The 25,461-nt window shown below is 36.3% G+C and overlaps 1 protein-coding gene across 2 annotated transcripts; it reads left to right on the top strand.

Moving 5' to 3' along the window:
- Window positions 1-1,494: 1,494 nt before the first annotated feature.
- On the top strand, window positions 1,495-25,428 carry trim54 (tripartite motif containing 54). Of its 2 annotated transcripts, XM_055185568.2 has the most exons (9): window positions 1,495-1,875; window positions 5,280-5,452; window positions 11,405-11,579; window positions 14,532-14,627; window positions 14,827-15,060; window positions 18,930-18,952; window positions 20,542-20,666; window positions 20,850-20,953; window positions 24,273-25,428. In XM_055185568.2, exons 1-8 carry the CDS (start codon window positions 1,708-1,710, stop codon window positions 20,936-20,938), a joined length of 1,083 nt encoding a protein of 360 aa, XP_055041543.1. In that variant the 5' UTR covers window positions 1,495-1,707; the 3' UTR covers window positions 20,939-20,953; window positions 24,273-25,428. The 2 variants fall into 2 exon arrangements, 1 of the variants encoding a protein (XP_055041543.1); XR_008639126.2 differs by lacking the exons at window positions 18,930-18,952; window positions 24,273-25,428.
- Window positions 25,429-25,461: the final 33 nt, after the last annotated feature.

The following is a 25,461-nucleotide window of genomic DNA, read 5'->3' as shown; positions in this document are numbered from 1 at the left end:
CCCGAGATGTTTTCATGTGTCAAACACAACTATGCAAAAAAGCATTTTGGTATGACTCAACATTCGCATACAGAAGATATAAGCATTTAAAGCAAACAGTTTAGCACGTGTGCTTAAAAAGTTATGATATTATCCTACACTACACAGGGAATAATATGGATTTTTTTTTACTTCTTGCATAAAATAGATTCAAGCACTTTATCTATGTATGTATATTTGAATATTTTCCCCCAGATTCACAAACTTTCAAGGAACCATGGGAACCCTGTAAATCAGTCTCATTAGATATACTATGTTGATTCTCTTGTTAAAGTGATGTCACACTGACAATACCCCGCCCATGGCCACTGACTGACTGGTTAACTTTTCCCAAAAGCTAAAAGTGTTTGTTAGCATGTTGGGGCATTAATGCGGCAAAAATACTATTGTCCCAGACTGCATTTACAGGAATCAGATCTATTTTTTAAAGGCTCTCTAAGCGAATCTGCGAGACGTTAGTTATTGTTGACGTTTGAAAATGTTTTCAAACAGACGGAGCGTAGCTAACTCCTCCCCCTCCCCCTCCCTTCCGTGCTTTCATGAACACGCCCAACCCCCACCCCCAAATCCTTTTTGTTGTTTATTGGCTGGAATACTTTGTTTTGTGATGCTAGGTTTGGCTGGGTTTGGCCACTATGTTGATATTGCCGTTTGTGAAGCCTGGGCTGTCTACAGAGATGGCGTTTTTTACAGTTTGATCAGCGGACAGGCAGCAAGCAGATAGTGAGGAGATTTTTCCGGTATGTAACAAAAAATGTTTTATGGTCTAAAACGCTTCAATTCGCTTAGAGCACCTTTAACTGAAAGCTATAGCTCATTTGCATTTAAAGGTACAGTATATTATAGGGGCATGGTAACAAATTATCTGTGGGGTATTATGCAGTGAAACTTCACAGACACATAGGCACGCCCGAGACTTATATTACATCTTGTAAAAATGAGCATAATATTGTCCCTTTAAATAGCCTACTGCTTCAGGGACAGCTTTTGTACCTTTTTTTCTGACAATATACCTTCACATTGCCTTGCGTTCATTATTGTATGTATTATTATAAAACAGTTTGTACATGTTTTAAAGTTATGTTCCTGTAGGTGGTCAACTGGTAGATCATTGTGTTAGCAGTGCTAAATGTCATGGCTTTGATTCCAGAAAACACAGGAATCTGGAAAGCTGCCCTTTTAAAAAGGTCACATTTAGGTACAGATATGTATACGTTTGTACCAATATGTACCCTTGAGGAAATTAAAAGGTACATATGTGTACAAATAAGTGTATTACCAGCCTAAGTGACAGCTGAGTGTAGATATATTGTGTATAAATGTCTTCTTGTCGATACCAGCGTAAGCCAATGGGAACAGTTTATTCACCACAGTCTGTAAACCACACACACCAGCTGCTCTGTTTCACTTTACCAGCCCGTACTCATCAAGTTACAAGTATTATTTGATTCTATCTCACTTGGCTCCGGGCTAAGCGGGGACTCTTGAGTGGTATCAGGGGGTGGGCAGTTTTGACAGTAACCCAAGCCAGTACAAACAGACCAAATATCCACAGCTACTCTTCAGTCAGAGAGTGAATGAGCATCTGGTTGTACACTGATTTTGAATTGGCAGAGATATCCAGAAAAGCGCCTTTTTTGTTTAGTCTGAAGTTATTAAAAGTCTGGGATGAACTTTGCTCTGGGCTTTAAAGCAGCGATGGGAGATGCCAGCTCAGTGGTGAACCTAGAGAAGCAGCTCATTTGTCCCATATGTCTGGAGATATTCAGCAAACCTGTGATCATTTTACCCTGTCAGCACAATCTCTGCAGGAAGTGTGCCAATGATGTTTATCAGGTAATTCCTTCATTCCTATTATGGGGCTTCGGCGTCTGGCTGTATAAAACTATGAAGTAATCTGTTTTAAATAGCACGCACTAAAATGCTGGGTTGTTTCAACTCATTGAGTAAAATGTGGACATTGTTAATTTAATATTTTTAAAGATTTTTTAAACAGTTTTAAATGAAACATGCATTGCTCATGAGTTTCTCTAACAGTTGTTCGATTCAAGTATTAACTTATATAAGGTTTTTTAAACGTAATAGTTTTATAATTCATGTTTGAGGTGTTTCATTTAAAATGTGTTCACAATGTGTGCACCTAAAGGGTTTTGCATCTAAGCTTTTTAATAAGAAATCCTAAAGTGCATGAATGGCAAAAGCCTTTTGATGTCATACCCAAACAACTACTATATGCAACCATCATGTAAATTTAGGGTTGCCAACTTTCTCACTCTGAAATACGAGACAAAATATGACCGAAATCCAGATTTAAAAGGTGTCCAGCATCAGAATTTTTAAAAAGCCCTTGCACATACAGTCTTGTTCAAAATAATAGCAGTACAATGTGACTAACCAGAATAATCAAGGTTTTTAGTATATTTTTTATTGCTACGTGGCAAACAAGTTACCAGTAGGTTCAGTAGATTCTCAGCATTCATGATATGCACGCTCTCTTAAGGCTGTGCAATTGGGCAATTAGTTGAAAGGGGTGTGTTCAAAAAAATAGCAGTGTCTACCTTTGACTGTACAAACTCAAAACTATTTTGTACAAGCATTTTTTTTTCTGGGATTTAGCAATCCTGTGAATCACTAAACTAATATTTAGTTGTATGACCACAGTTTTTTAAAACTGCTTGACATCTGTGTGGCATGGAGTCAACCAACTTGTGGCACCTCTCAGCTGTTATTCCACTCCATGATTCTTTAACAACATTCCACAATTCATTCACATTTCTTGGTTTTGCTTCAGAAACAGCATTTTTGATATCACCCCACAAGTTCTCAATTGGATTAAGGTCTGGAGATTGGGCTGGCCACTCCATAACATTAACTTTGTTGGTTTGGAACCAAGACTTTGCCCGTTTACTAGTGTGTTTTGGGTCATTGTCTTGTTGAAACAACCATTTCAAGGGCATGTCCTCTTCAGCATAGGGCAACATGACCTCTTCAAGTATTTTAACATATGCAAACTGATCCATGATCCCTGGTATGCGATAAATAGGCCCAACACCATAGTAGGAGAAACATGCCCATATCATGATGCTTGCACCTCCATGCTTCACTGTCTTCACTGTGTACTGTGGCTTGAATTCAGAGTTTGGGGGTCGTCTCACAAACTGCCTGTGGCCCTTGGACCCAAAAAGAACAATTTTACTCTCATCAGTCCACAAAATGTTCCTCAATTTCTCTTTAGGCCAGTTGATGTGTTCTTTGGCAAATTGTAACCTCTTCTGCACATGCCTTTTTTTTAACAGAGGGACTTTGCGGGGGATTCTTGAAAATAGATTAGCTTCACACAGACGTCTTCTAACTGTCACAGTACTTACAGGTAACTCCAGACTGTCTTTGATCATCCTGGAGGTGATCATTGGCTGAGCCTTTGCCATTCTGGTTATTCTTCTATCCATTTTGATGGTTGTCTTACGTTTTCTTCCACGTCTCTCTGGTTTTGCTCTCCATTTTAAGGCATTGGAGATCATTTTAGCTGAACAGCCTATCATTTTTTGCACCTCTTTATAGGTTTTCCCCTCTCCAATCAACTTTTTAATCAAAGTACGCTGTTCTTCTGAACAATGTCTTGAACGACCCATTTTCCTCAGCTTTCAAATGCATTTTCAACAAGTGTTGGCTTCATCCTTAAATAGGGGCCACCTGATTCACACCTGTTTCTTCACAAAATTGATGACCTCAGTGATTGAATGCCACACTGCTATTTTTTTGAACACACCCCTTTCAACTAATTTAACTAATTGCCCAATTGCACAGCCTTAAGAGCGTGCATATCATGAATGCTGGGTCTCATTTGTTTTCTGAGAATCTACTGAACCTACTGCTAACTTGTTTGCCACGTAGCAATAAAAATATACTAAAAACCTTGATTATTCTGGTTAGTCACATTGTACTGCTATTATTTTGAACAATACTGTATAAGATTAAGGTCTGAACTTACTATAACCATTATTTTTAGAGGATTAAAAAAAAAAATCCCATAGAATTATTTAAATTTTTTAGATTATCATTATCAAAAATTGTCATTACCGCAACATGATATTGCATTAAATATATGCATTTACCAACTCATGTTTCGGTAATGAGATCTAAAATGTTGTCTAGGTACTATGACAAACAAAATTTCAACTTTTATCTGGAGAGAAAAAATAAGAACTGCTTACCTGGTAGCCATCTTGAGTGTCACAGTCAATTATGTCCCTTCCACCAAATTTTTTTGAAAATGTTAGTTCCTTAAAGGCTTAAACAATGATTGAAAATTGTTGCGGAGGATGAGAAATGTGTCTTGGACACATTTATATTCTTTATTATTGTCTTTACATTTACCAATTATCACTAAATAGCACATGTTTCTTTACTGTAAATGTTTATAGTATAACATGCACTGAAGCTTTTTAGTTTTTAGATTTTTTAATTATAAATATTTTCATGTCAAAGAACCCAAATCCAGTCATGGACATGTTGCGGTAATGAAAATGTTCCCCTTAAATGTGATTTTTTCTGCCTTGTGGCGCCACATGAAGTCGAACAACCGAATTAAATCAGTCCCTGGTTTTAGGCTCAAAATACGAGACATCCAGGCTAATACAGGACAGTTGGCAACCCTATGTAAAATTGACCTTTAATTTTAAACTTGTACCTGAACCATAAAAAATCTGTCAAATTTTAAGTTTTTAAGTTATTTAATATAGTTTCTAAATTGTATACATTCATCATGCCAAGTTTTTACATTATAAGTCATGTTTTAAATGAAACAAATGTCCACAGTTCCTGTCAAACAAAAATCAACAATACATTTGTCTGATACATTTGATCTATTTTACCTAGCCTGACTATCTTTATCATCTATGTGAGAGTCAGTTTAAAGTAAAATCATATGATTATTATTCTGAAATTATACAGTTTGCTTGGCAGTTGTCATTCTGCCTTTCTTTTAACCCATCAATAGCCAAAGTACATTTACACATATTTTTAAACACGGATGAGACAGCCTTAAAGCAATAAAGACAGACTATTTCAAAGGTATAGCCACAAGACATAAATGTTATGTGTACAGTTCTAGTGCTAATGGGAAGAGACAACTCTACAGTCAAATAAGATCCTAATGGCAATGTGAAAGTTATCTGTGCAGAATATTGATGTGCAAAATGATGGATAACATATCCACCTCTTATCTCTCACTGATTCAGGCCTCCAACCCTCTTTGGCAAGACCGTGGATCTACAACTGTGTCCTCAGGAGGTCGTTTCCGCTGCCCATCATGCCGTCATGAGGTGGTTTTAGACCGGCATGGTGTATATGGCCTACAGAGGAATCTTCTTGTGGAGAATATCATTGATATCTACAAATCAGAGACCAGCAGGTCAGTCTCGAGTTGCACTGACTTCTTCTGGACCCGTTTCACATACCAACAACAAGCATTTCTGTTCTGAAGGCACTTATATGATTGAAAACTGCTACATGGGCGATTCTATTAAATTAGTCAGTGTCATGTCTATTACTGTCATACTCTGTTACCAAAATGAGAGAGAGAGAGAGAGAGAGAGAGAGAGAGAGAGAGAGAGAGAGAAAGATTTTCAAATATAGACGGTTTCAGCAGTAACAACATAAACAAGTGGCTTTCGTGGTCCACATGTAACTTCTGGTAAACTCCGAATAAATAACAACAAAGTACTTTAAACATAGTTTATTTATATAACAAGCAAAATAAACAACACGTAGATTACCTAGGAAACCAAAACATTTGTTATTTTCGACGAGGTATTTGTTCAAGAGTTCAGTTTAGCAACTAGTCAGAGCATTAAAAAAGTTGAAACCGGAAGTAAAGTTCGGACCACCAGATGCGTATCACGTCACCATATGTGCTAATTAAACCATCTATATCAGACACTTTATACAGAAAATATTATATTGTTACCGCATTTAACATCTTGTAATACACATAACAATGGGTACCAAATTATTAAAAAAATTAAGAATATAACAATTTGTAAAAAAAAATGGCTTTGGACACCAAACCCAGCTAACAATTTTTGGTTCCCAAAACATTTTCCTAACATTAGTTCTTGGTTCCCAAAACTTTTTTTTAAGGTTTGTTTTTGGTTAGCCAGAAAAGTTTTCTTTACAAGAATAGAACGTTATTTTTAGTTTAACGTTCCCCTAACGTTAGAATAACATTAGGAGAACGTTATTTTTAGGTTAGTTTAACGTCTTCTAAAGTTATTCAAACAATACGGTAATGTTAGGGGAATGTTTTTTAGGTTACTGTAATATTTTTCTAACGTTACGGTAACATAAGAATAACATTAGGGGAACGTTATTTAACCATTAAAGGAACATGCCCGCATTTTGGGAATTTAGCAGGTAAATGTTTGCGTTATTTTGTCACTTATTGGGAGCAGTTTGCTAGCCGGAGCCATTTACTTCCAGTCTTTGTGCTAAGCTAAGCTAGCGGGGCTGCGTCAGACAGAGTTACAGCACACACCAGGGGCGTCGCTAGACCCCTTTTACTGGGGCACGTGCCCTAGTGTAAATCTTTTGTGCCCCTGTGTAAATCTCAAGTTTACATTTTAGCAGTTATATTCCTTTACAAAGACAATCGCGGCAAAACGGATCTATATGCAATGTAGTTACCCAATTCACTTTTGAGCAGTCGCACTGACGCGTGCACGCCCCAATTCATGTCCGCGTCCACGCACCCATTCATGTCCGTGCGCGACTGTTTTGCCGTGCGCAGCCGTATACAAACACGCGATTGAGTTGGTTTATGAAAACATGACGAGACTAAAGTAAGTTTCTAAATAATAATGAAAATCTTATTTTCACCCGATCATTGACGCATGTGATGAACAGCAGAAATGTTTTGTGCAAAGCAGGTAAACGAAAGCAAAAATGAGAGATGATGAGTTAAAGGGAGTAAAGACACATAACATCTTACCCTGTCAGGGCTCAAACATTAGAGGAAAAATCTCAGGAAAACTTATGTTCAATAGTCTATAAAATTGCATTGTTCACATACAAAAACTATGTTATACTGTTCTGTATTTTCAGATATAAAATTAATATTTAGTTCACTAGCTCTAGGTCATTACATAAGCAGTAACTAAGATAGATTGTTTTAGTAGCAGTCATAAAATGAAAATATTCTTAAAAATAAAAAAAATAAGTTATTAATCATTTTTATGCCTTTAAACATGTTGATAATGTTGTATATATGTATATATGAAGATGATACTTAAATATTTTTAAATAAATGTTTGTCTTTCCCATTACTTGTTGCAATGTTGGAATAGTGGGTTAAGCAAAGGAAATTGTATCTTGCACACCGCAGGCTTTCAAGAAAAAAAAATAATAATAATGGGGGGCCCGTGCCCCAGTAGAGCTTTATGTCTAGCAACGCCCCTGGAGATGAGAAAGGTATGTACAAACTTATCTGACTCTGGGGGATACGGTGAATAAGCTAAATTCCCAAAATGTGGGCGTGTTCCTTTAAAGAACATTCTGTATAAGTTATTTTTAGGTTATTTAAAAATAACCACCCTGCAACGTTATGGGAACGTTATTTTATGATTCCAAAAAAAGCTAAAAAGAACGTTCCCAAAAAGTTATTATTTGGTTACCAAAAAAATAACCAAAAAACTAACGTTAGGGTAACGTTCTGTGTTTGCTGAGAATGTACCTGCAATTTTAAAATCACCCACCCACATATTTTAAAGTAGTGCTTTTTACCCTACACAGAGATCCAGCAACACCCCAAGCTCTAGAAATACACTGTATGCTAAAAGGTTTTTACTTTGTTTCCAAAGTCTATATATGGCACTTTTAAAACACTTGATCTGTTATCAATGTGGCCCACAATCAATGTAAGCTCTGTGTAGTGACGAAACAAATACGTGATTTACTCTCATATGGGAGATTTTTAGCCACGTCCTGTACACAACATAGACATGAGACCTGAGGCTCTGGTGACTGCAGCAATCCTTTGCCAAAATACTAAATATAACTAGGACACTTTATCCCTGTGGCAATAAACAATGTGTCATGAGACATCCTATGAAAAATAGGTGTAATGGGGTATAATGAGACAGATAGAGTTTGAGGTCTTTTGTAATGAATGATAAGAAGCCCATGATGAAAAACATTATTATTTTAATTTTGAAGTATTAGAGGTCCAACATTGGGATAGTGTGGTAAAAAATAGTGAATAGTGTTATACAATGAAAAATAAATAACATGACGGTGATCAGAATGATTATTTGAAGGGATTGTTTACCTAAAAATTTTGTCATCATTTATTCACCTTAAAGGAACAGTATGTAGGATTGTGGCCAAAACTGGTATTGCAATCACAAAACTTGTGGCTAAAACTGGTACTGCAATCACACAACTGGTGGCCAATACACAAAATGACAACATAAACATCAGTTGATGGCTGCAACTCCAATTTTTAAATGACAATATCCTGGCCAGACCACTGTTGTCAGTGATATAAGTATTTGAAATGAAAATGATTTCTTAATGTCTAGTGACATATCAGGGCCATTTTATGATTAATTGATATAAATTTATTACATACTGTTCCTTTAATGTTGTTATAAACCTGCATGAGTTTCTTTATTCTGTTTAACACAAAAGGAGATATTTGTAGGGATACACCGAAAATTTTCGTCGGAAAAGACTTTTATCACCGAAACAATACGGCCGAAATGTTGTGATGACGCAAACAGAAACCGTGGACTGTGGACGTATTTAACCACAAAAAGGCGCTAGAGTGAGCAGCTTTCTGTACGCACAGACGCACATGCGGTTGAATGTGTCCGGTCCAGCTCCAGTCAGACGTTAATATCACTATGCCCTTGAAAGATCAAAACTCTTGATGTGTAAACTTTAGAGATAGTTGTGCTACTGTGTCTCATACTGTAGTCCATTAACATACATTTGGCGAATAAAGCAATGAAAAATAACAAAGTTTTTATGTGGAGAGACTGTATATACTGCGTCGTTTGGAATTCGCCCTCGCTCTCTGTGTGCGTGCGTGTTTAAGTGCACTGGATGCACCGAAATGAAAATTCTTGGCCGAAACCGAAAACCGAAAAAGAGGAAATCAAGGCCGAAAACCCGAAACCGAAATACCGAAATAAATTATTATGCCAATTAGTAGTACATAGCATTTATGGCTATCACTGTGTACTAACTTTACTAGGGGTGTGTGACGGATCGCAAAACTCACGTTCGGATCACATTACAGTTTTTGAGGCATGGATCGGATTATTTTTTGCAAAAAGCAAAAAAAATCAGCAAAAACAGGGTGGGAAAAATCTAATAACAAATAAAGACATTGCAAACATTTATAAAAAAGAACAAAGTTGTACATTAATAAGGTCTGAAATTAGCATTAGGTACAGAAATCAAATTAAATGAATCTTAACACTGTCTTTATGGTATAAATTAAATATATTCTTATTTTTGAGCTACAGAAGTGATTTTCTCTTTGTCTTGGGTTGTTTAATTAACATTAATGACACAGGCTTAAGTATGTTAATTGAGGTTACTGTCTCTTTAAGACCAAATAGGCACAGACTGGTTTCTGACTGTAATCTGTACATACACTTAAGACATAAACAAATGTTTTTATTAGAAAAAGAATACTGTGGAGATCATTTTCTTTGTATGTGCCCTGTCAATGACAGAAAGATTTTATGTTCGCTTGTTTTTTTAAACTCGTCTCTCTCGTGTGTGCACCATTGAGGGCACTTAAACGCAGAGACCAAGGGCGAATCCCAAACAGCGCAGCATAAACAATCGCTCCACATAAAAATGTTATGTTGTTTTTCATTGCTTTATTCGCCAAATGTATGTTAATGGAGTACAGTATGAGAGACAGTAGTGCGACTCTCTTAGTTTACACATCAAGAGTTCTGCTCTTTGAAGGGCATACTGTGATGATCACGTCTGGACCGGACACATTCAACCGCATGTGCCTCTGTACAGAAAGCTGCTCACTTTAGCGCCTTTTTGCGGTTAAATACATCCACACCGCATACGTTGCTTCAGACAAGCACGTGCAGGTCGCCGTTTCTGTTTGCGTCATCACAACATTTCGGCCACATTTTTCGGTGATAAAGTCTTTCGGCCGAAAATTTTCGGTGGACAAATATTCGTTGCATCCCTAGCACTCAGTAGGGCATACACGGAGAGATGCATTTCAAAAAGCAAGCGAACATAAAATCTTTCTGTTATTGACAGGGCACATACAAACAAAATGATCTGTATTCTTTTTCTAATAAAAACATTTGTTTATGTCTTAAGTGTATGTATAGATTACAGTCAGAAACCAGTCTGTGCTTATTTGGTCTTAAAGAGACATGAACCTCAATTAACCTACTTAAGTCTATGTCATTAATGTTAATCAAACAACCCAAGACAAACAGAAAATCACTTCTGTAGCCTTTAAAAATAATAATAATTATATATAATTTATACAATAAAGACAGTGTTATTATTCATTTAATTCGTTAGTAGATTTTTCCCACCCCTTTAATGCTGATCCAAAAAATAATCCAATCCGTGCCTCAAAAACTGTAATGTGATCCGAACCATGAGTTGTGAGTTTTGTTTACGGCCTTGGTTTCCTCTTTTTCGATTTCGGCCAAAAAAATTCATTTCGGTGCATCCCTAGATATTTTCATAAATGATGGTGAGCACACAGTTGACGTTACCCATTGGTTACCATAGTATTTGTTTTTCTTACTATGGAAGTCAATGGGTACTGTGTCCTTACTATCATTTATCAAAAAACGGTAGTAAGTCCTCCACAATGCACTTTAACCTCATATTTAAGCTTGACTTCACCCCTTAAGATTGAATTTTTACAATCCAGTGTATATATTTATAATCACTCATTCAAATATCCATCCTATCATCAAACATCCACTGGATGGCAGTCTTTCATAAAGATACTCACTGATTTAAACCAGCCCATTGAACCGATCAACCCTCTTATACCATGAGACAAAACAGATTAAGATACATCGAGACAAAATAGTCCATATAAGTAATTTGCTCATTTTAGGAGAAAACATCCTAATAGATGCATCAATCACTTTTAATCACTGCACCAGTTGTAAATCCCTCAAACATTTGTATCAGCACCTGGTACAGTGATTGATCTAAAGTCGAGTTATATCGTACCTCATATGTCACACAGAGTAATGTTTGTGACGTGTACTTCATTAACATTTTTGCATTATCCAAAGTGCATTTCTATACATTTCTTATATGCTCCCTGGAAAATGACCTTTTGCACTGCTAACAGGCCGCTCCCGCCCAAAACAGAGCAACAACAGTTGATGTGTGACCAGCATGAGGAGGAGAAGATCAACGTCTACTGCCTTACCTGTGAGATGCCCACCTGCTCCATGTGTAAGGTGTTTGGAGGTCACAAGGACTGTGAGGTGGCCCCGCTGCAGGTCATCTATAAGAGACAGAAGGTACAAGATATGCACTTAATGTAATGTACAAGAAACTTCAACCAGATGATTCATTTTAAGGCTCTTTTCATTTTTTTTGGTATGCCGTGTTTGTTATTTAAATGCATTAGAGGCACAAACGTTAACCTAGCATGAAAAGATGCTCTTTTTGACCATGTCTATATTCAGAACTCTTCATGACAAAAATGCCATTATATATTGATTTGAACTTTATCGATGTTTCTCAGAAACCTCCAAGAATACATGAAAACATGCCCAGCTCTAAGTACTGATGACATCATTCAGATGCACTTCAATGACAGACTAAAAGTGCATTATGCTCTACTTTGTTAAAGTAATGACCTAAGCGAAAAAAAGGGGTGTTGTGAGACTTTGATGTGACACTGTTAACTAGACAGATGTGTGTGTGTAACACACTGCGTGGTGGGTTTCACACATTGCAAGGGGTCTGATCTCACCTAACTTCTTCAGTATCAACACCCACCCACATGCATACACACAAATAGGCAAACCGGACCCTCCTCCTACCTTAACCAACAGCTGCCTTATCTTAGTTTTTCTTTACTGCATCACTTTGATTTTATGTCGACTCAAATTTAAAGGGTCACCAATTTATTAGTGCTTGGATGTGCAGCTATACGGTTGCTAAAATGTAAATGGGTAGGCATTTTCACACAATATTATTATCAAGCCGCTGTGCAAATGTTATTGGTTTGATCCCTATGGAACACACGTACTAATAAAATAAATTGCTTGAATTCACTGTAAGAGTTAATGCCTACCAAATAACGTAATTGTAAAATGAAAAATTGCAAACGTTCAAACATTCTCAAAAGTACATACCCAACTTTTACAGCAAGCCTCACAATTTGAGGTTAATTTAATACTTTATGTTTGCAAAATTAATTTAATTTAAACTATCCTCCGATTCACGATTTTACATTTTCTTTGGTGTGTAAGTGTGTATTAGTACATGTTAACGATATGCAAAAGGTACAAACGAATCTTTCAAACATGGTAAGGAGCGTCACATTTCCGACTAACGTAATAGGTATTCAGGCCAATCACAACGTACAGATTAGCTGGCCAATCAGAGACACAGAGCTTTTCAAATCGATTAGCTTTGTACAAAATTAGAGCGTTTGAGGAAAGCAGTATATCTGGAGCTACAAAAATGTACAGTATGTCGAAAATAATGTGTTTTTAACCATAAGCCACTCGAACACATTGTATTATACCAAATACACAAAATAACGTTGTTTTTTAGCAATAAAATAGGTGCTCTTTAACATAACTTTTTGAAGTATGAAAAACATTTAGTTATTAACTCATTCCCGGCCAGCCATATTTTGAAAAGTTGCCCGCCACCATTTTTTTTGTGATTTTTTACAAAAGTTTCACAAAACGCCTTCCAGGAAAATTTTCTTCTAAAAATATATAAACATACAAATATATCAAATAAAAGAACAGACCCTCTGCTTTCAAACAAAAAATAAACAAACAAAATGAAATTTTTTTTTTCATCTTATTAATATTTTTTCTCTGCTTATAAACTCTTAAATATGAGTGTTTTTCTTTAAAAATATTTTTTTTAGCAAAAAGCTGAAATAATTGCATTTTCCATTTTCCAACTCTTTTGTCAGCCGAACGTCCTTGACCTAAATTATTTACGTGAAGAAATTTTAAGTAGCCTTAATGCTTTAATAATTTAACTTATTTAAACAAATAAAATAATTTTTTTCTTAGTGTTTTTTATTCAAATATTATTTATTTACATTTTATGATTTAATTGTAATTCTTCTTTTTTTTCATCAATTAACGAACCCCCTGCAATTCCCCTGCGAACAACTAGGGGCATAAAAGAGGAGGGTTTTCTTATAACTACTGTCAACAAGGTTAAAGAATGGTGAGGTAAAAATAGTTAAGGATTAGAAAAAAAACTTCTTCAAATGTTTTTTTTTTTTTAAGGATGTTGTGGTCTCAGTAGATTGTGTGAAAGCTGTCAGCGCATTTCACCATACAAAAATATGTCTAAAAATGGTCCAAGATAACTTTAAGAAGAGATTGTTCTAAACAAAGGACAGCTTCACAAACAAATGTGGAAAGTGTTTGATAATACACAAAGAGGACATGACAGCAATTTTCTCAACAAGTGACTCCGAAATCAATTTTTAGTCTACATGATATTGAGGTCCTGACCCGCTGCTCTTGTGGCATGGCTAATAATGAAGGTTTTTGCGCCGGGTTGCAACCGGCCCTGAGAAATGAGTCACTCCTCCCTGTTGTGTTTGACTCATAGCAGCTTCTTCTGGTACTTTTTCGGGTCTCTTCGTTTTTTTTCCACATTAAGGACCTGTTCTAAGCCTTCTCGCTCTTTTCAGCAGCTACCAGATGAACAATGACTAAACCTACCAGCCTTTCCCAGTAGACAACCATGTGCATGAAGAACACCATATGTCGATCTGTTATTTCCAGCGTTCTTACACTAAAGGTCAATTTTCACTGCAGGACGTATAATGTTTTCGCGTCCGCTTCTACTGAGAGAAAGTGACTCTTTATTTGGAGATAACAATGTGACGCCTCCAAGCCAAGGGTAGGCATGGTGGTCAAATCGCAAATGCTACAATAGCAGGCCGGTTCCCAAAAAGGCGTAATTTTTGCCAGGTGGCTATGATGACATTTTCTGCTTTAGTCATTGCCCACTATAAACAGTGAATCAGTCATTTGTCAAATGCAAATCAGCAAAGTTTGATCAGTCATGATGGACAACATTACAATTTCAGCCTTTAGTTCGCATGCTGTTCTCTTGTTTGTAAGTGTGGATATCACAAGTAACTTGGCCAAGTCTGACATGGCTTTCTTGTGAAAAATGACACTTTGAGCGTAATGGTCATGTGTTTTTCTTTAAGACCTGTCACAATCGGTTATATTCTGCTCTTGATTTCGTTTCAGACAGAGCTAAGTGATGCAATAGCCATCTTAGTGGCCGGAAATGACAGAGTACAAGCGCTGATCTCACAGATGGAGGATATTTGTAGGAACGTTAAGGTGAGAAACACACAACAATGGCAATAATGGGCTAGGTGATATTGAAGTGACATCATTAAAATCGTGATGATGTTCAAACGTGGTGACATTTTTGCAATCATCCTAATGCACCGAGAGAGAGAGAGTTAAGACAAAGATATTCTGATAGCGTTTCAATGGGTTAGTTGTTACTTTTAACCCGAATTAATATTTCCCCTAGGATAATAGTCGGCAGCAGATGCAGCATATCTCTGATAAATTTGATGAACTTTATGCCATCCTGGAAGAGCGTAAAAGGGATCTAATGGAGCGTATCTGCAATGAGCAAGACCAAAAACTGGGTCACGTACGCGGTCTCATCCGTCGCCACGGAGACCATTTGGAGATGTCCGTTAAACTGGTGGAGACAGCCATCCAGTCCATGGAGGAACCTCAGATGGCTGTGTTCCTACAGGTACAACAACACGTGTGTGCCAAATGAATCCCTGAATACACTAATTTTCATTTACTGCTTCAAGTGGACTATATTAAAGGGGACATATCATGAAGATTGGATGTTTTCCCTGTTTAAGTGCTATAATTGGGCCCCCTGTGCTTCTGTCAACATAGAAAATGTGAAAAAGATCAACCCATTAAACCATTCTCAGAAAGCATGTGCTAAAATGGGTAATCGAAATTTGTCTCCCCTTGTGATGTCAGAAGGGGATAATACTGCCCCTTAATCTGCACTATCCAACCACGGCACTGCCATTTAGTGCAGAGATCAGCTCATTTGCATTTAAAAGGACACACCCAAAAACAGCCACACCCCAACAAAAAAATTTTGCTCACACGTACAAAGTGGCAATTTTAAAATGTTATAATAAATGATCTATATGGTATTTTGAGCTAGAACTTAACATGCACACTCTGGGGACACCAAAGATTAATTTTAAATCTTAAAAAAAGGTTTGTGTAATGTCCCCATTAAAGTGTGAGGGAAAAGCCAATTTTGAGGGTACAGAAAGAAAATTTCAGACACAGCCATAGCTATCATGTTAAATCCTATATAAAGTAATACTGTACACCGTAGTACACCGTAGTACTAACTGTAGTACTAACTTGGACCTTAGTAAAAAATATTAAGCTGTACTATTTTTGGGTCTGTTTTAACCCAGCAGTGCCCATACGGCAAAAATATATATTTTAAAATATATTTCGAAATATACAAAAAATGCCCAAAAAATATATTTACTGAAATATATTTGGGAAATGTTTACAAATACAGTTGAAAGAAAAAGTATGTGAACCCTTTGTGTTTACTTGGATTTCTTCATAAATTGGTCACAAAATGTGCTCCGACCCCCATCCCAGTCACAACAACAGAGAAACACAGTCTGCTTAAACCAATACCGCACAAACATTACACGTCTTCATGTTTTTATTGAACACAGCATGTAAACATTCATAGTGCAGGGTGAAAAAAGTATGTGAAACCCTAGGCTAATGACTTCTCAAAGAGCTAATTGGAGCCAGGAGTCAGCCAACCTGGGGTCCAATCAATGTGATGAGATTGGATGTGTTGATTAAAGCTGCCCTGTCCAATAAAAAACACACACCAGTTTTGAGTTTGCTTTTCTGAAGCAGCATTGTCTGATGTGAACCATGCCTCGCACAAAGAGCTCTCAGAAGACCTACGATCAAGAATTGTTGACTTACATAAAGCTGGAAAGGGCTACAAAAGTATATCTAAAAGCCTTGATGTCCATGTGTCTACGGTAAGACAGATTGTCTACAAATGGAGAAAGCTCAGCACTGTTGCTACACTCCCTAGGCGTGGTCGTCCTGTAAAGATGACTGCAAGAGCACAGTGCAGAATGCTCAATGAGGTGAAGAAGAATCCTAGAGTGTCAGCTAAAGACTTACAGAAATCTCTGGCACATGCTAACATTTTTGTTGACAAATCTACAATAAGGAAAACATTAAACAAGAAAGGACTTCATGGGAGGACACCACGGAGGAAGCCACTGCTGTCCAAAAAAAAACATTGCAGCACGTTTGAAGTTTGCAAAAGAGCACCTGGATGTTCCACAGCACTACTGGCAAGACATTCTGTGGACAGATGAAACCAAAATTGAGTTGTTTGGAAAGAACACACAACGCTATGTGAGAGAACAAAAGGCACAGCACACCAACATCAAAACCTCATCCCAACTGTGAAATATGGTGGAGGGGGCATCATGGTTTGGGGCTGCTTTGCTGCCTCAGGCCCTGGACGGATTACTGTCATCGATGAAAAAATGAATTCCAAAGTTTATCAAGACATTTTGCAGGAAAATTTAAGACCATCTGGCCGCCAACTGAAGCTTAACAGAGGATGGACGATGCAACAGGACAACAACCCAAAGCATAGAAGTAAATAAACAACAGAATGGCTTCAACAGAAGAAAATACGCATTCTGGAGTGGCCCAGTCAGAGTCCTGACCTCAACCCGATTGAGATGCTGTGGCATGACCTCAAGAGAGCGATTCACACCAGACATCCCAAGAATATTGCTGAACTGAAAGACTTTTGTAAAGAGGAATGGTCCAAAATTTCTCCTGACCGTTGTGCAGGTCTGATCTGCAACTATAGGAAACGTTTGGCCATTTCTTTGTATATTTTTAAATATATTTATTTTCATTAAAGCATTAAAATATATATTTAGCCCTCCATATATATTTTAATCCAAGGAAATACTTTCATGTTTATGTTACGAACCTGTAAACATAAAAATATACTTTATAAAATTAACTTGTATTTAACACATTTGCTTCCCCTTGAAATACATTTTAAAAATAGTTGATATATGAAGGTTAAAACTAAATATATTTTAAAATGAAAAAATATATTCAACTGAGCATTACTTACTTTCTACAAAATGTATTTAGCATATACTTAAAATAATGTTTTTTTTTTTGCCGTATGTCCAATATTTACACAACATGGCTTAAAATAACCCATTTTTAGAGTGTATAGTAAACTGTATTAAATTGTTATTTACTGTAGTAAATTACTACACTTACTACTTATAGTAATTTACTACACTGTTAACGTAGGCATTTAACACTGTATTCTGTTGTATCCTTTTAAAGGCAGGGTGCGTGATTTTTGAAAAACATTTTGGAAAACACATTTGTAGCCAATCAGCAGTAAGGGGCGTGTCTACTAACCAACATCGTTGCGTGGGTTGCATATGTGTGGGGCGGGTCTATCAAAAGAAGGTCCAGATTCTATTGGCGTAGGGGCGTGTTTGTTTACTTTAGATGATTTCAAATGTCAACATTGGCTTTAGAGATCACACACCCTGCCTTTAAGGAACTGATAAACAGAAGTATACTAACATTTACTATGGTAAAGTAAAAAAAAAAACAGTTTACTATTGTTAAAATATAGTATTATTTAAAATAAGGTACTATATTTATAAGTTTGATATTTGTAGTAAAGCCCACTTTTAAAACATATTAATACTGTCTCACAGAAACCAATGTAGGCTATACTATCATATATTGTAATACAAATCTGCCAAAAACACTATACTATTACTATTATATATAGCCTACCTAAGGGCTGTGGGGTCTAACAAAGCCCCTGAATTCAAGTCAGAATTACAAGTTTACTAAGAAATGAGTTTGCCTTCAAAGAGTAAAAACACAGAGACGTTGAATGACCTCACATTTCCTTGTTTAACATTTCAGTGTGTAATTTTTACAAACCTTCCTCTCAGTGATCAATGGTGGTCCAGGTGCATGTGAACATCTGATGTGGTGTTATTGAATTGTATGGAGCTGATGCTACAACACCTCTCCAGGGGTTCTGGCAGCAGAGTTTGTTTCTTTTAGAGCCCCCCAGAGATACTTCATGCAAGTAATCAAGTCTCTGCATATGGTGTCTGTCGACTGCCACTGTGCCTGTTGCTACAGTGCAAGCATCATTTAATGACAAGGTCCAGAGGGGTGACATTGATTAGCCGAACCTCCTGCAGATGAGGACGCAGGCAGCCAAACCTGTGTCCTTTGACTAGCAGCTCAAACCGTCAATACTTCACCGCGGCTGAGAGCTTTGCCTTGTATAGAGATTTAAAACGAAGGTGATGGAGAGACATACAGGAGAATTTGTTTTTTGTTTATATATAAAGTGGCAGTCTCAGGTGCAGCGCTGCTCTTTTTAGCACCGTTCGATGTAGACGGAGTGTCAGATGAATGTCTGTGCACCGTGATTTAAAAGGAGCAGTGAAATAGTAATAAAGAACATGGTTGCATCTGTGTTTCTAAAATCTGTGTACCGCTTTCATGTGTCCACAGAGTGCGAAGGAAGTGTTCAAAAAGTAAGTCAACTACTGTAAAAGTCAGACAATTGTGCATGTCTGTTCACAATGACTGATGAAACTGATAAAGGCTAACAATTATGATTAACAATCACACAGGCAATGACTCAAAAAAAATACCACCAACCTCCCACCCATAACAATCCAATGTGTTATATGCATTGGCTTAATATTGTAATATCCTATGCATGCTTTACTAAACCATTTGCCTACCGTTTGACAAGTATTGAGAAATGCAAGTTTATAAAACGGCTCGTTCTGGTTCTTCATTCTGATTGGTTGAAACGCGTTCTAAGCCGTGATAAAATACCCCGGTAAACCCACGGTTCAGACCGCATCACAAGTATCACTGCGCCACTGTTGCTGCGTACTGATTTATGAAAATATAATCATATTTAAATGTTTCTACATTTGCACAATTGTGGCGATATCCAGATAAATGTCATAGATATTGTTGAGTCATTTCGTCAATAAAGAGAAAACGTTCTCTGGGTTGTTTTAGTCTTAAATGGATATTTCCGCTATTGTCCACTAGATGGCAATCTTACACAACTTAAACACTGACGCATTTACTCAACACAACAACAGCGTTGTGGTGGATTTAGCGTAACGTGTGAGTTTTGATGGCTCTGAATCTGATCTCTTACTAAAGTTCTTCACAAAAATGGAATTATCTCTGCTTTTAGCTGAAAATTTGAGAGGTGATAACTGTTTTAGAGAACAAATGAAGGTAGGATGAAACGTTTTTGTTGTTGTTGTTGTTGTTGGAAAGCGAATGGTTTGTTCTTTCATTTGATATTTTATGTTTATTTAAAGAAGATAGTTTTTCTGTTAGGCATTAAACAAAAACTGGGTCGGGCAACTTAAAAAAAAAAACACTGACGGGGAAAGAGTTAAGCATGCTTCCAAGCATATTTGATCATCACTTCAACAGTGGCACGATATAAATGTTAATGTATATTTTAGATGAATATTGATTTATAAAATAAACACCACAGTCTTAAATTATATTTTCATTGTGTCTTGCTGCGTCTCTGTTGCTTGAGAATTGCGCTCTGTTGCAGCCACACTTGATTCTGAGGAACTACTTTGTTTGGCGGAAGAGCAATATTTGTACTAATATAATTACAACTTATTTGTGTTTCATTTTGTGAAACCCTGCTATGCATATGAAGTAACCGTTTTATAAACGCAATAAACCCCCGTGAAGCAGTGGGGTTACAGTGCATTTTATAACAGCTAAGGGGGTTTTAGGCGCTTCGCGGTTATAAAATGCACTGGTAACCCACTGCTTCTTGGGGTTTATTGCTTTAATTTAGTGCTCGTGTTTGTAAAAGTTAATTCAGCATGTTTAGTAACTTATGCATCAGCATTCAACACAACTTTCCTTAAAACCTCTTAGAAAAATGCTTATGCTTTCAACACCTAGCTGTGTCTTATGTATCATGCTACCCTCCACCTGCTGGGTGCCCAGCGCACCTGCGTCACGAAGCGGGCGCGGGTGAAAGGAGGAAACTGAAACTATTGCTATCTGTCACTTTTATATTTGTCCGAGTGGCACTGCGACTTCACCGTTCTGTCCTTCACAGAATCACAGACACTGCCAAGGCCTCCAACATTGAGCGGACGGAGGCCGGCTATGAGAGCATGGCCCACTTCACCGTCCATACAGAGGATGTGGCCGACGTGCTGAGAGCCATCGACTTCCAAACAGGTAATGACCACACAGCTATGATGTCATCTCCATATATAAAATATAGAAGTCCAGATGCTCACGCCTGTAAGCGTAAAACATGAGTGCTTGCAAAAGTTATGTAGGTTTAAAATGGCATGAGGGTTAGTAAATAAATTTTTTTACTTTTTAATTCATTTAATAGTCATGCACTTTTTATTGCAGGTGAAGATTTGAAAGACAGTGCAGATGAAGTCCTTAAAGACCTGACCACCTCGACCGCTCATCAGAGTGGTGAATCAGGGAGACCCTAACTTATACTAACTGAGGTAAGTTTTGAAGACGTAATGATTGGGAATTTGTCTTTTCTTTGTAATTCCACCCACGTTTTTACTTTGATTTAAGTTCGGTATGGTCTGAAAGGAACTGTAAGAGATTTTCTCCTTTGTTCGTGTGAATCTGTCAGGTCATGCAAACATCCCATCTGATGTCAAGATGATTCTTGCGCATACTTATGTTATTACGCATACTCATCATCCCTTTGCATCTCAACCATTACTGACTAATGTAATTTTAAGGTACTATAAATCCTTAGGATTGTTACAATATCTTATATATAAACCAGAAGTCAGGGTTACATTTAAAGTCATATAATGGTGTTTAAAACTAGCAGTTGTAGTGAATGAATTAGCTATTGATTAAAAAGTAAAATTAAAACGTGCCATAGAGAAAACGTTCTCTATAGGGATTAACAAGCTAAATAACAAGTAGATTACCTCAAATCATAGCTAAAACATATTAAAAACGACACTGTGTGAAATGTGTACTATGTAATATATACAATGTTAACTACAGATTGGCTGCCAAACCTCCCTTCACATGTATGGATCCATGATCGTCGTCTCCCCTTCGTCTTTAGGAAACCTAAACATTTGTTATTTTCGAATAGGTATTTGTTCCAGAGTTCAGTTTAGCCACCAGCCAGACCATTAAACAAACAGAGACCGGAAGTTCCGTACAGACGCATAACCGCGACAAAGTGCGTGCGTCGGATGAAAGCATTTATAAGGACTTAGTCAGATTTAGTCAGATTTATTTATATAGTGCTTTCTTATACAAATTTGCATTGCTTTAAAGCAACTTTACACAAAAGACAAAGAAACCACGGAAAACAGCAAAATTATTAAATGTATATAAAATTAAAAAATTATAATATGCAGTATACAGTCTATATATATATATATATATATATATATATATATATATATATATATATATATATATATATATATATATATATATATATATATATATATATATATATATATATATATATATATATATATATATATATATATATATATCCCAAGGTTTTTTCCCTAGGACTTTTTGTTCCTCCCAGGCTTTTTCAACCCCGGGGAGTCAGCTGACATTGGCTTAACTTAGCACCCTCTTGTATACAAATATTATCGTATTATTATTAATACGCTCGCTTGTAAAGTTAATTCATAGCCGCTGTATTATACTACTTATATTGTCTGTCGACTTTTCTGTGTTTTCCCCTGTTTCTATTAATTTAAATCTGCTTTGAAACAATTACCAATTGTGAAAACCGCTATATAAATAAAATTGAATTGAGTTAAAGAATATATGTACAAGACAAGTATATAGTGAATGTGTATGTAATGAAGCAAGCTATATAGATTATATAAACTGATTTAATGTGGCTTCATGTCGTTTTTTTAAGCATGACCGACCCTCGATTACTTTTATTGTGCATATTGTGTCTTATTTGTTCTAAGAAAATTAGATACAATGAAAGTCCTTTGTTTTTTTCCTCACGTAAACATATGGTATAGGTCAGCAAACAGTAAATTGCAATAAAGAGTAAAAAATGCAATAAAATTTGAAAGTTAAAAAATAAAGTAAGAATTACTTTACCAATTCACTTGGATCAACTTAAAAATTTATTTTGATTAGTAAATGTTTTTTTTTTTACTTAAATTTTCTCACTTAAAGTGAAAAAGTTTAAGTTGAAGATGTTTAAATATTTTAGGTGTTACCAATTGAAGTAATTAAAAACAAAGTTTTACTTAAAGCAAGAAAATGTTAGTTAATAAAACTTTTTTACGTGTTATTTTTTAAGTTGATCCATTTTTTTTACTTTTTACAGCATTCTCAAGTAAAAATACTCAGTAGTACAAGGTCTATTCACAAAATAAGAGAACTCATATTAAACAATTAACAGTAAAAAAAAAAAGTAAAATCAATTTGGTTTTACAAGTCATTTCAACTTTTTTTTTGTCCTGGTTCAATGTTTTATTCAAAGAAACACCAATTAGCCTTAACTCAAACCCTAAACATTTTACCCCTCAGATTAGTGCAATAATAGTTTGAAAAGTTTTTTAAAGCCCAGAACCAAATCTAAAACTAACAATCTGTCAATTCCTCCAGAAAACAATGTGAGGTGCATTAAAGAGTTTATTCAAACAGAAATCCTTTGGATTAGTATATTGCAAAAGTGGGATAAATAACAGACAGTATCGCTTTGTGGCAGCGTAGCACGAGAATTTTTAATTTATGTAGTATTATAATTTTAATAAAAACCAGAGGACTCAATGCTAATAGAAGGTCCAGGACCACCCCACCCCCCCTCAATTTGAACACTGAATTTAAGTAGCATTTGTGAACAACATTTCCATTTTGCTGACAGGTGGTTATGCTGTCTTGCAAGTTTATACCCACCTGTACACTCTTTCTCTAAATAGCCATTCTTTCTACTTTACTTTAAAGGTCAAAAAGCACACTTGTGAGGGCAAGCGGGGGCCGAGACAGAATGTAGCTTCTTCTCTGCCCTTTTGCTGATCTATTAGGACCATGTGTCCGTAGAGTAAAACCAGTGTTGGGATAAATCGCAGTGGCAGCCCCTCTGAATCCATTTCCATGGTTTTTAGTCTTCTCCCGATGATCCACCCGCCCCCACTTGGGTTCAAGCCATGAATCTACTTCTACCCATTACTTAATAACTGCTCAAGCTATATGCCACCAGCCAAGATATATGGCAATGAGAATATATGACATGATGTATGTGCTCACACACAGCGACCTTGTCAGTTATGCTGTCAGCCTGCTGATGAATTCATAGACTGTGAGCAAATGAGTGATGGAGCGTTTGGTCTCTGTATGCGCACAACAACTCCACACATGGAGTACGCGGCCGCTTCAAATCAGGATGGATTTTATTTTGAGGCAGCGGTGCGTCACAAGCTGACGTATCAGCCTTCACATAATTTAAAGTCGTAATTCTTCCTAGAATAAACAGATTTTGTTGGGTGTCACAAAACAGGTTGGAGAGACAATTTGCTGGATGGGATGCCGTCGGTTTTTTACTATGTACTTGTTTAGCATTAAGCTTGAGCTTAAAATATATCAGCTCGACTTTATTTATGTCCAGGCATATGTGGTAAAAGATAGAAACGGTTTACGTATACTGGTGCGCTTTTTTGAAGAATGACTCAAGCCGAAGAAGATTCAAGCCAATGCAATACATAATGTGCCCACTTGCCCCTTTTATTCTGAATATAGAACCAATGCACGGGATTAGAGCAAACCTATATTTTGTTTAATATATTTTATTTTTATTTGCAGGGTATTTCCAGTGCTGATGAAAGAAATCGTCTTCTGTAATCTCTTGGACATCACTATGACATCTGTATGCCGATATATTGAATTTTAACACCTCAAATTGATCACTGAAAAAAATGATTCATTGAATTTAATCAATTTATTTAAGCTACATTTAAACAAAAGTTTTATATTTTATTTTACTTTACTAATCTTTTTTGTTTAAATGTAGCTTAAATAAATTGATTGCAACCACTTAGGTACCTTAAAAAATTTATTAAATTTAATGAATCATTTTTTTCAGTGTAGATTATATTATATTATATAACCTACAATGTATTGAGTCTCTATATACATATTTTATGTGTATTAGAACATAAATACCAGAAACTGCTGTATATCTGTATCTGTTTTGTCTAAAATGTTTTGTAGACAATCTGTGCATAAATAGATGTTAGTTAGAATTTTTGGGTTTTTTAAGGTTTCGAAATACAGAGAATTCTGTATTTATTTACAAATAAACATTTTATTTTTGTTTTACTTAAAAATAGAGATCTGTAATTATTTTGTTCAAAAATTTCTCTGGCTGGTTCAACTACACTAGTGAACAATGGAAGTGGATCAAAACCTTTCATAAAAGTTGTCTTAAAGGTGCAATGTGTAATTTTTAGAAGGATCTCTTGAAAGGAATGCAAAATAATATACAAAACTACAGTATCAGTGGTGTATAAAGACCTTTTAAAATGAAACCGTTATGTACCTTAGAATGAGACCATTTTATCTACATACACCGAGGATCCCCTTACATGGAAGTCGCCATTTTGTGCCGCCATGTTTCTACAGAAGCCCTTAACGGACAAACCTTTTTACTAAGTTGTCTCCGACGACGAAATGTTTGTCCGGTGGTGGCTATCGTAGCTTCTTTATGCATTTCAAAAGCGAGGGTTGGGCAGTGGACTGAGCCGTTGGTTGCAATTCGCAACCTCACCACTAGATGCCGCTAAAATTTACACAGTGCACCTTTAAACCATTACCCAATAACTGTTGTTGTCTTACAACTTTGATTAACTTTTTTGATCCACTTCAGTATATTAAGATCAGAAGAAATTCAATCTAGCATTTTAAGTTGCTATTGTAAGTGCACATCACTTTATTATCCGCATTTTATATTTCTGAACAATTTTTTCCAAGCTGATTTCACCCCCTGACTTGT

Source organism: Misgurnus anguillicaudatus, chromosome 18 (genome assembly GCF_027580225.2).
Source record: "Misgurnus anguillicaudatus chromosome 18, ASM2758022v2, whole genome shotgun sequence".
Lineage (NCBI taxonomy): Eukaryota > Metazoa > Chordata > Actinopteri > Cypriniformes > Cobitidae > Misgurnus > Misgurnus anguillicaudatus.
This window is presented reverse-complemented; position numbering and strand designations above follow the sequence as displayed.

Excerpts from the sequence above, each read along its gene's own strand:
- trim54 (XM_055185568.2), top strand. The coding sequence starts at position 1,708 with ATGAACTTTGCTCTGGGCTTTAAAGCAGCGATGGGAGATGCCAGCTCA. Across the intron at positions 1,876-5,279 it reads GTGCCAATGATGTTTATCAG|GCCTCCAACCCTCTTTGGCA; the intron begins GTAATTCCTTCA and ends TCACTGATTCAG. Across the intron at positions 18,953-20,541 it reads GCGAAGGAAGTGTTCAAAAA|AATCACAGACACTGCCAAGG; the intron begins GTAAGTCAACTA and ends TGTCCTTCACAG.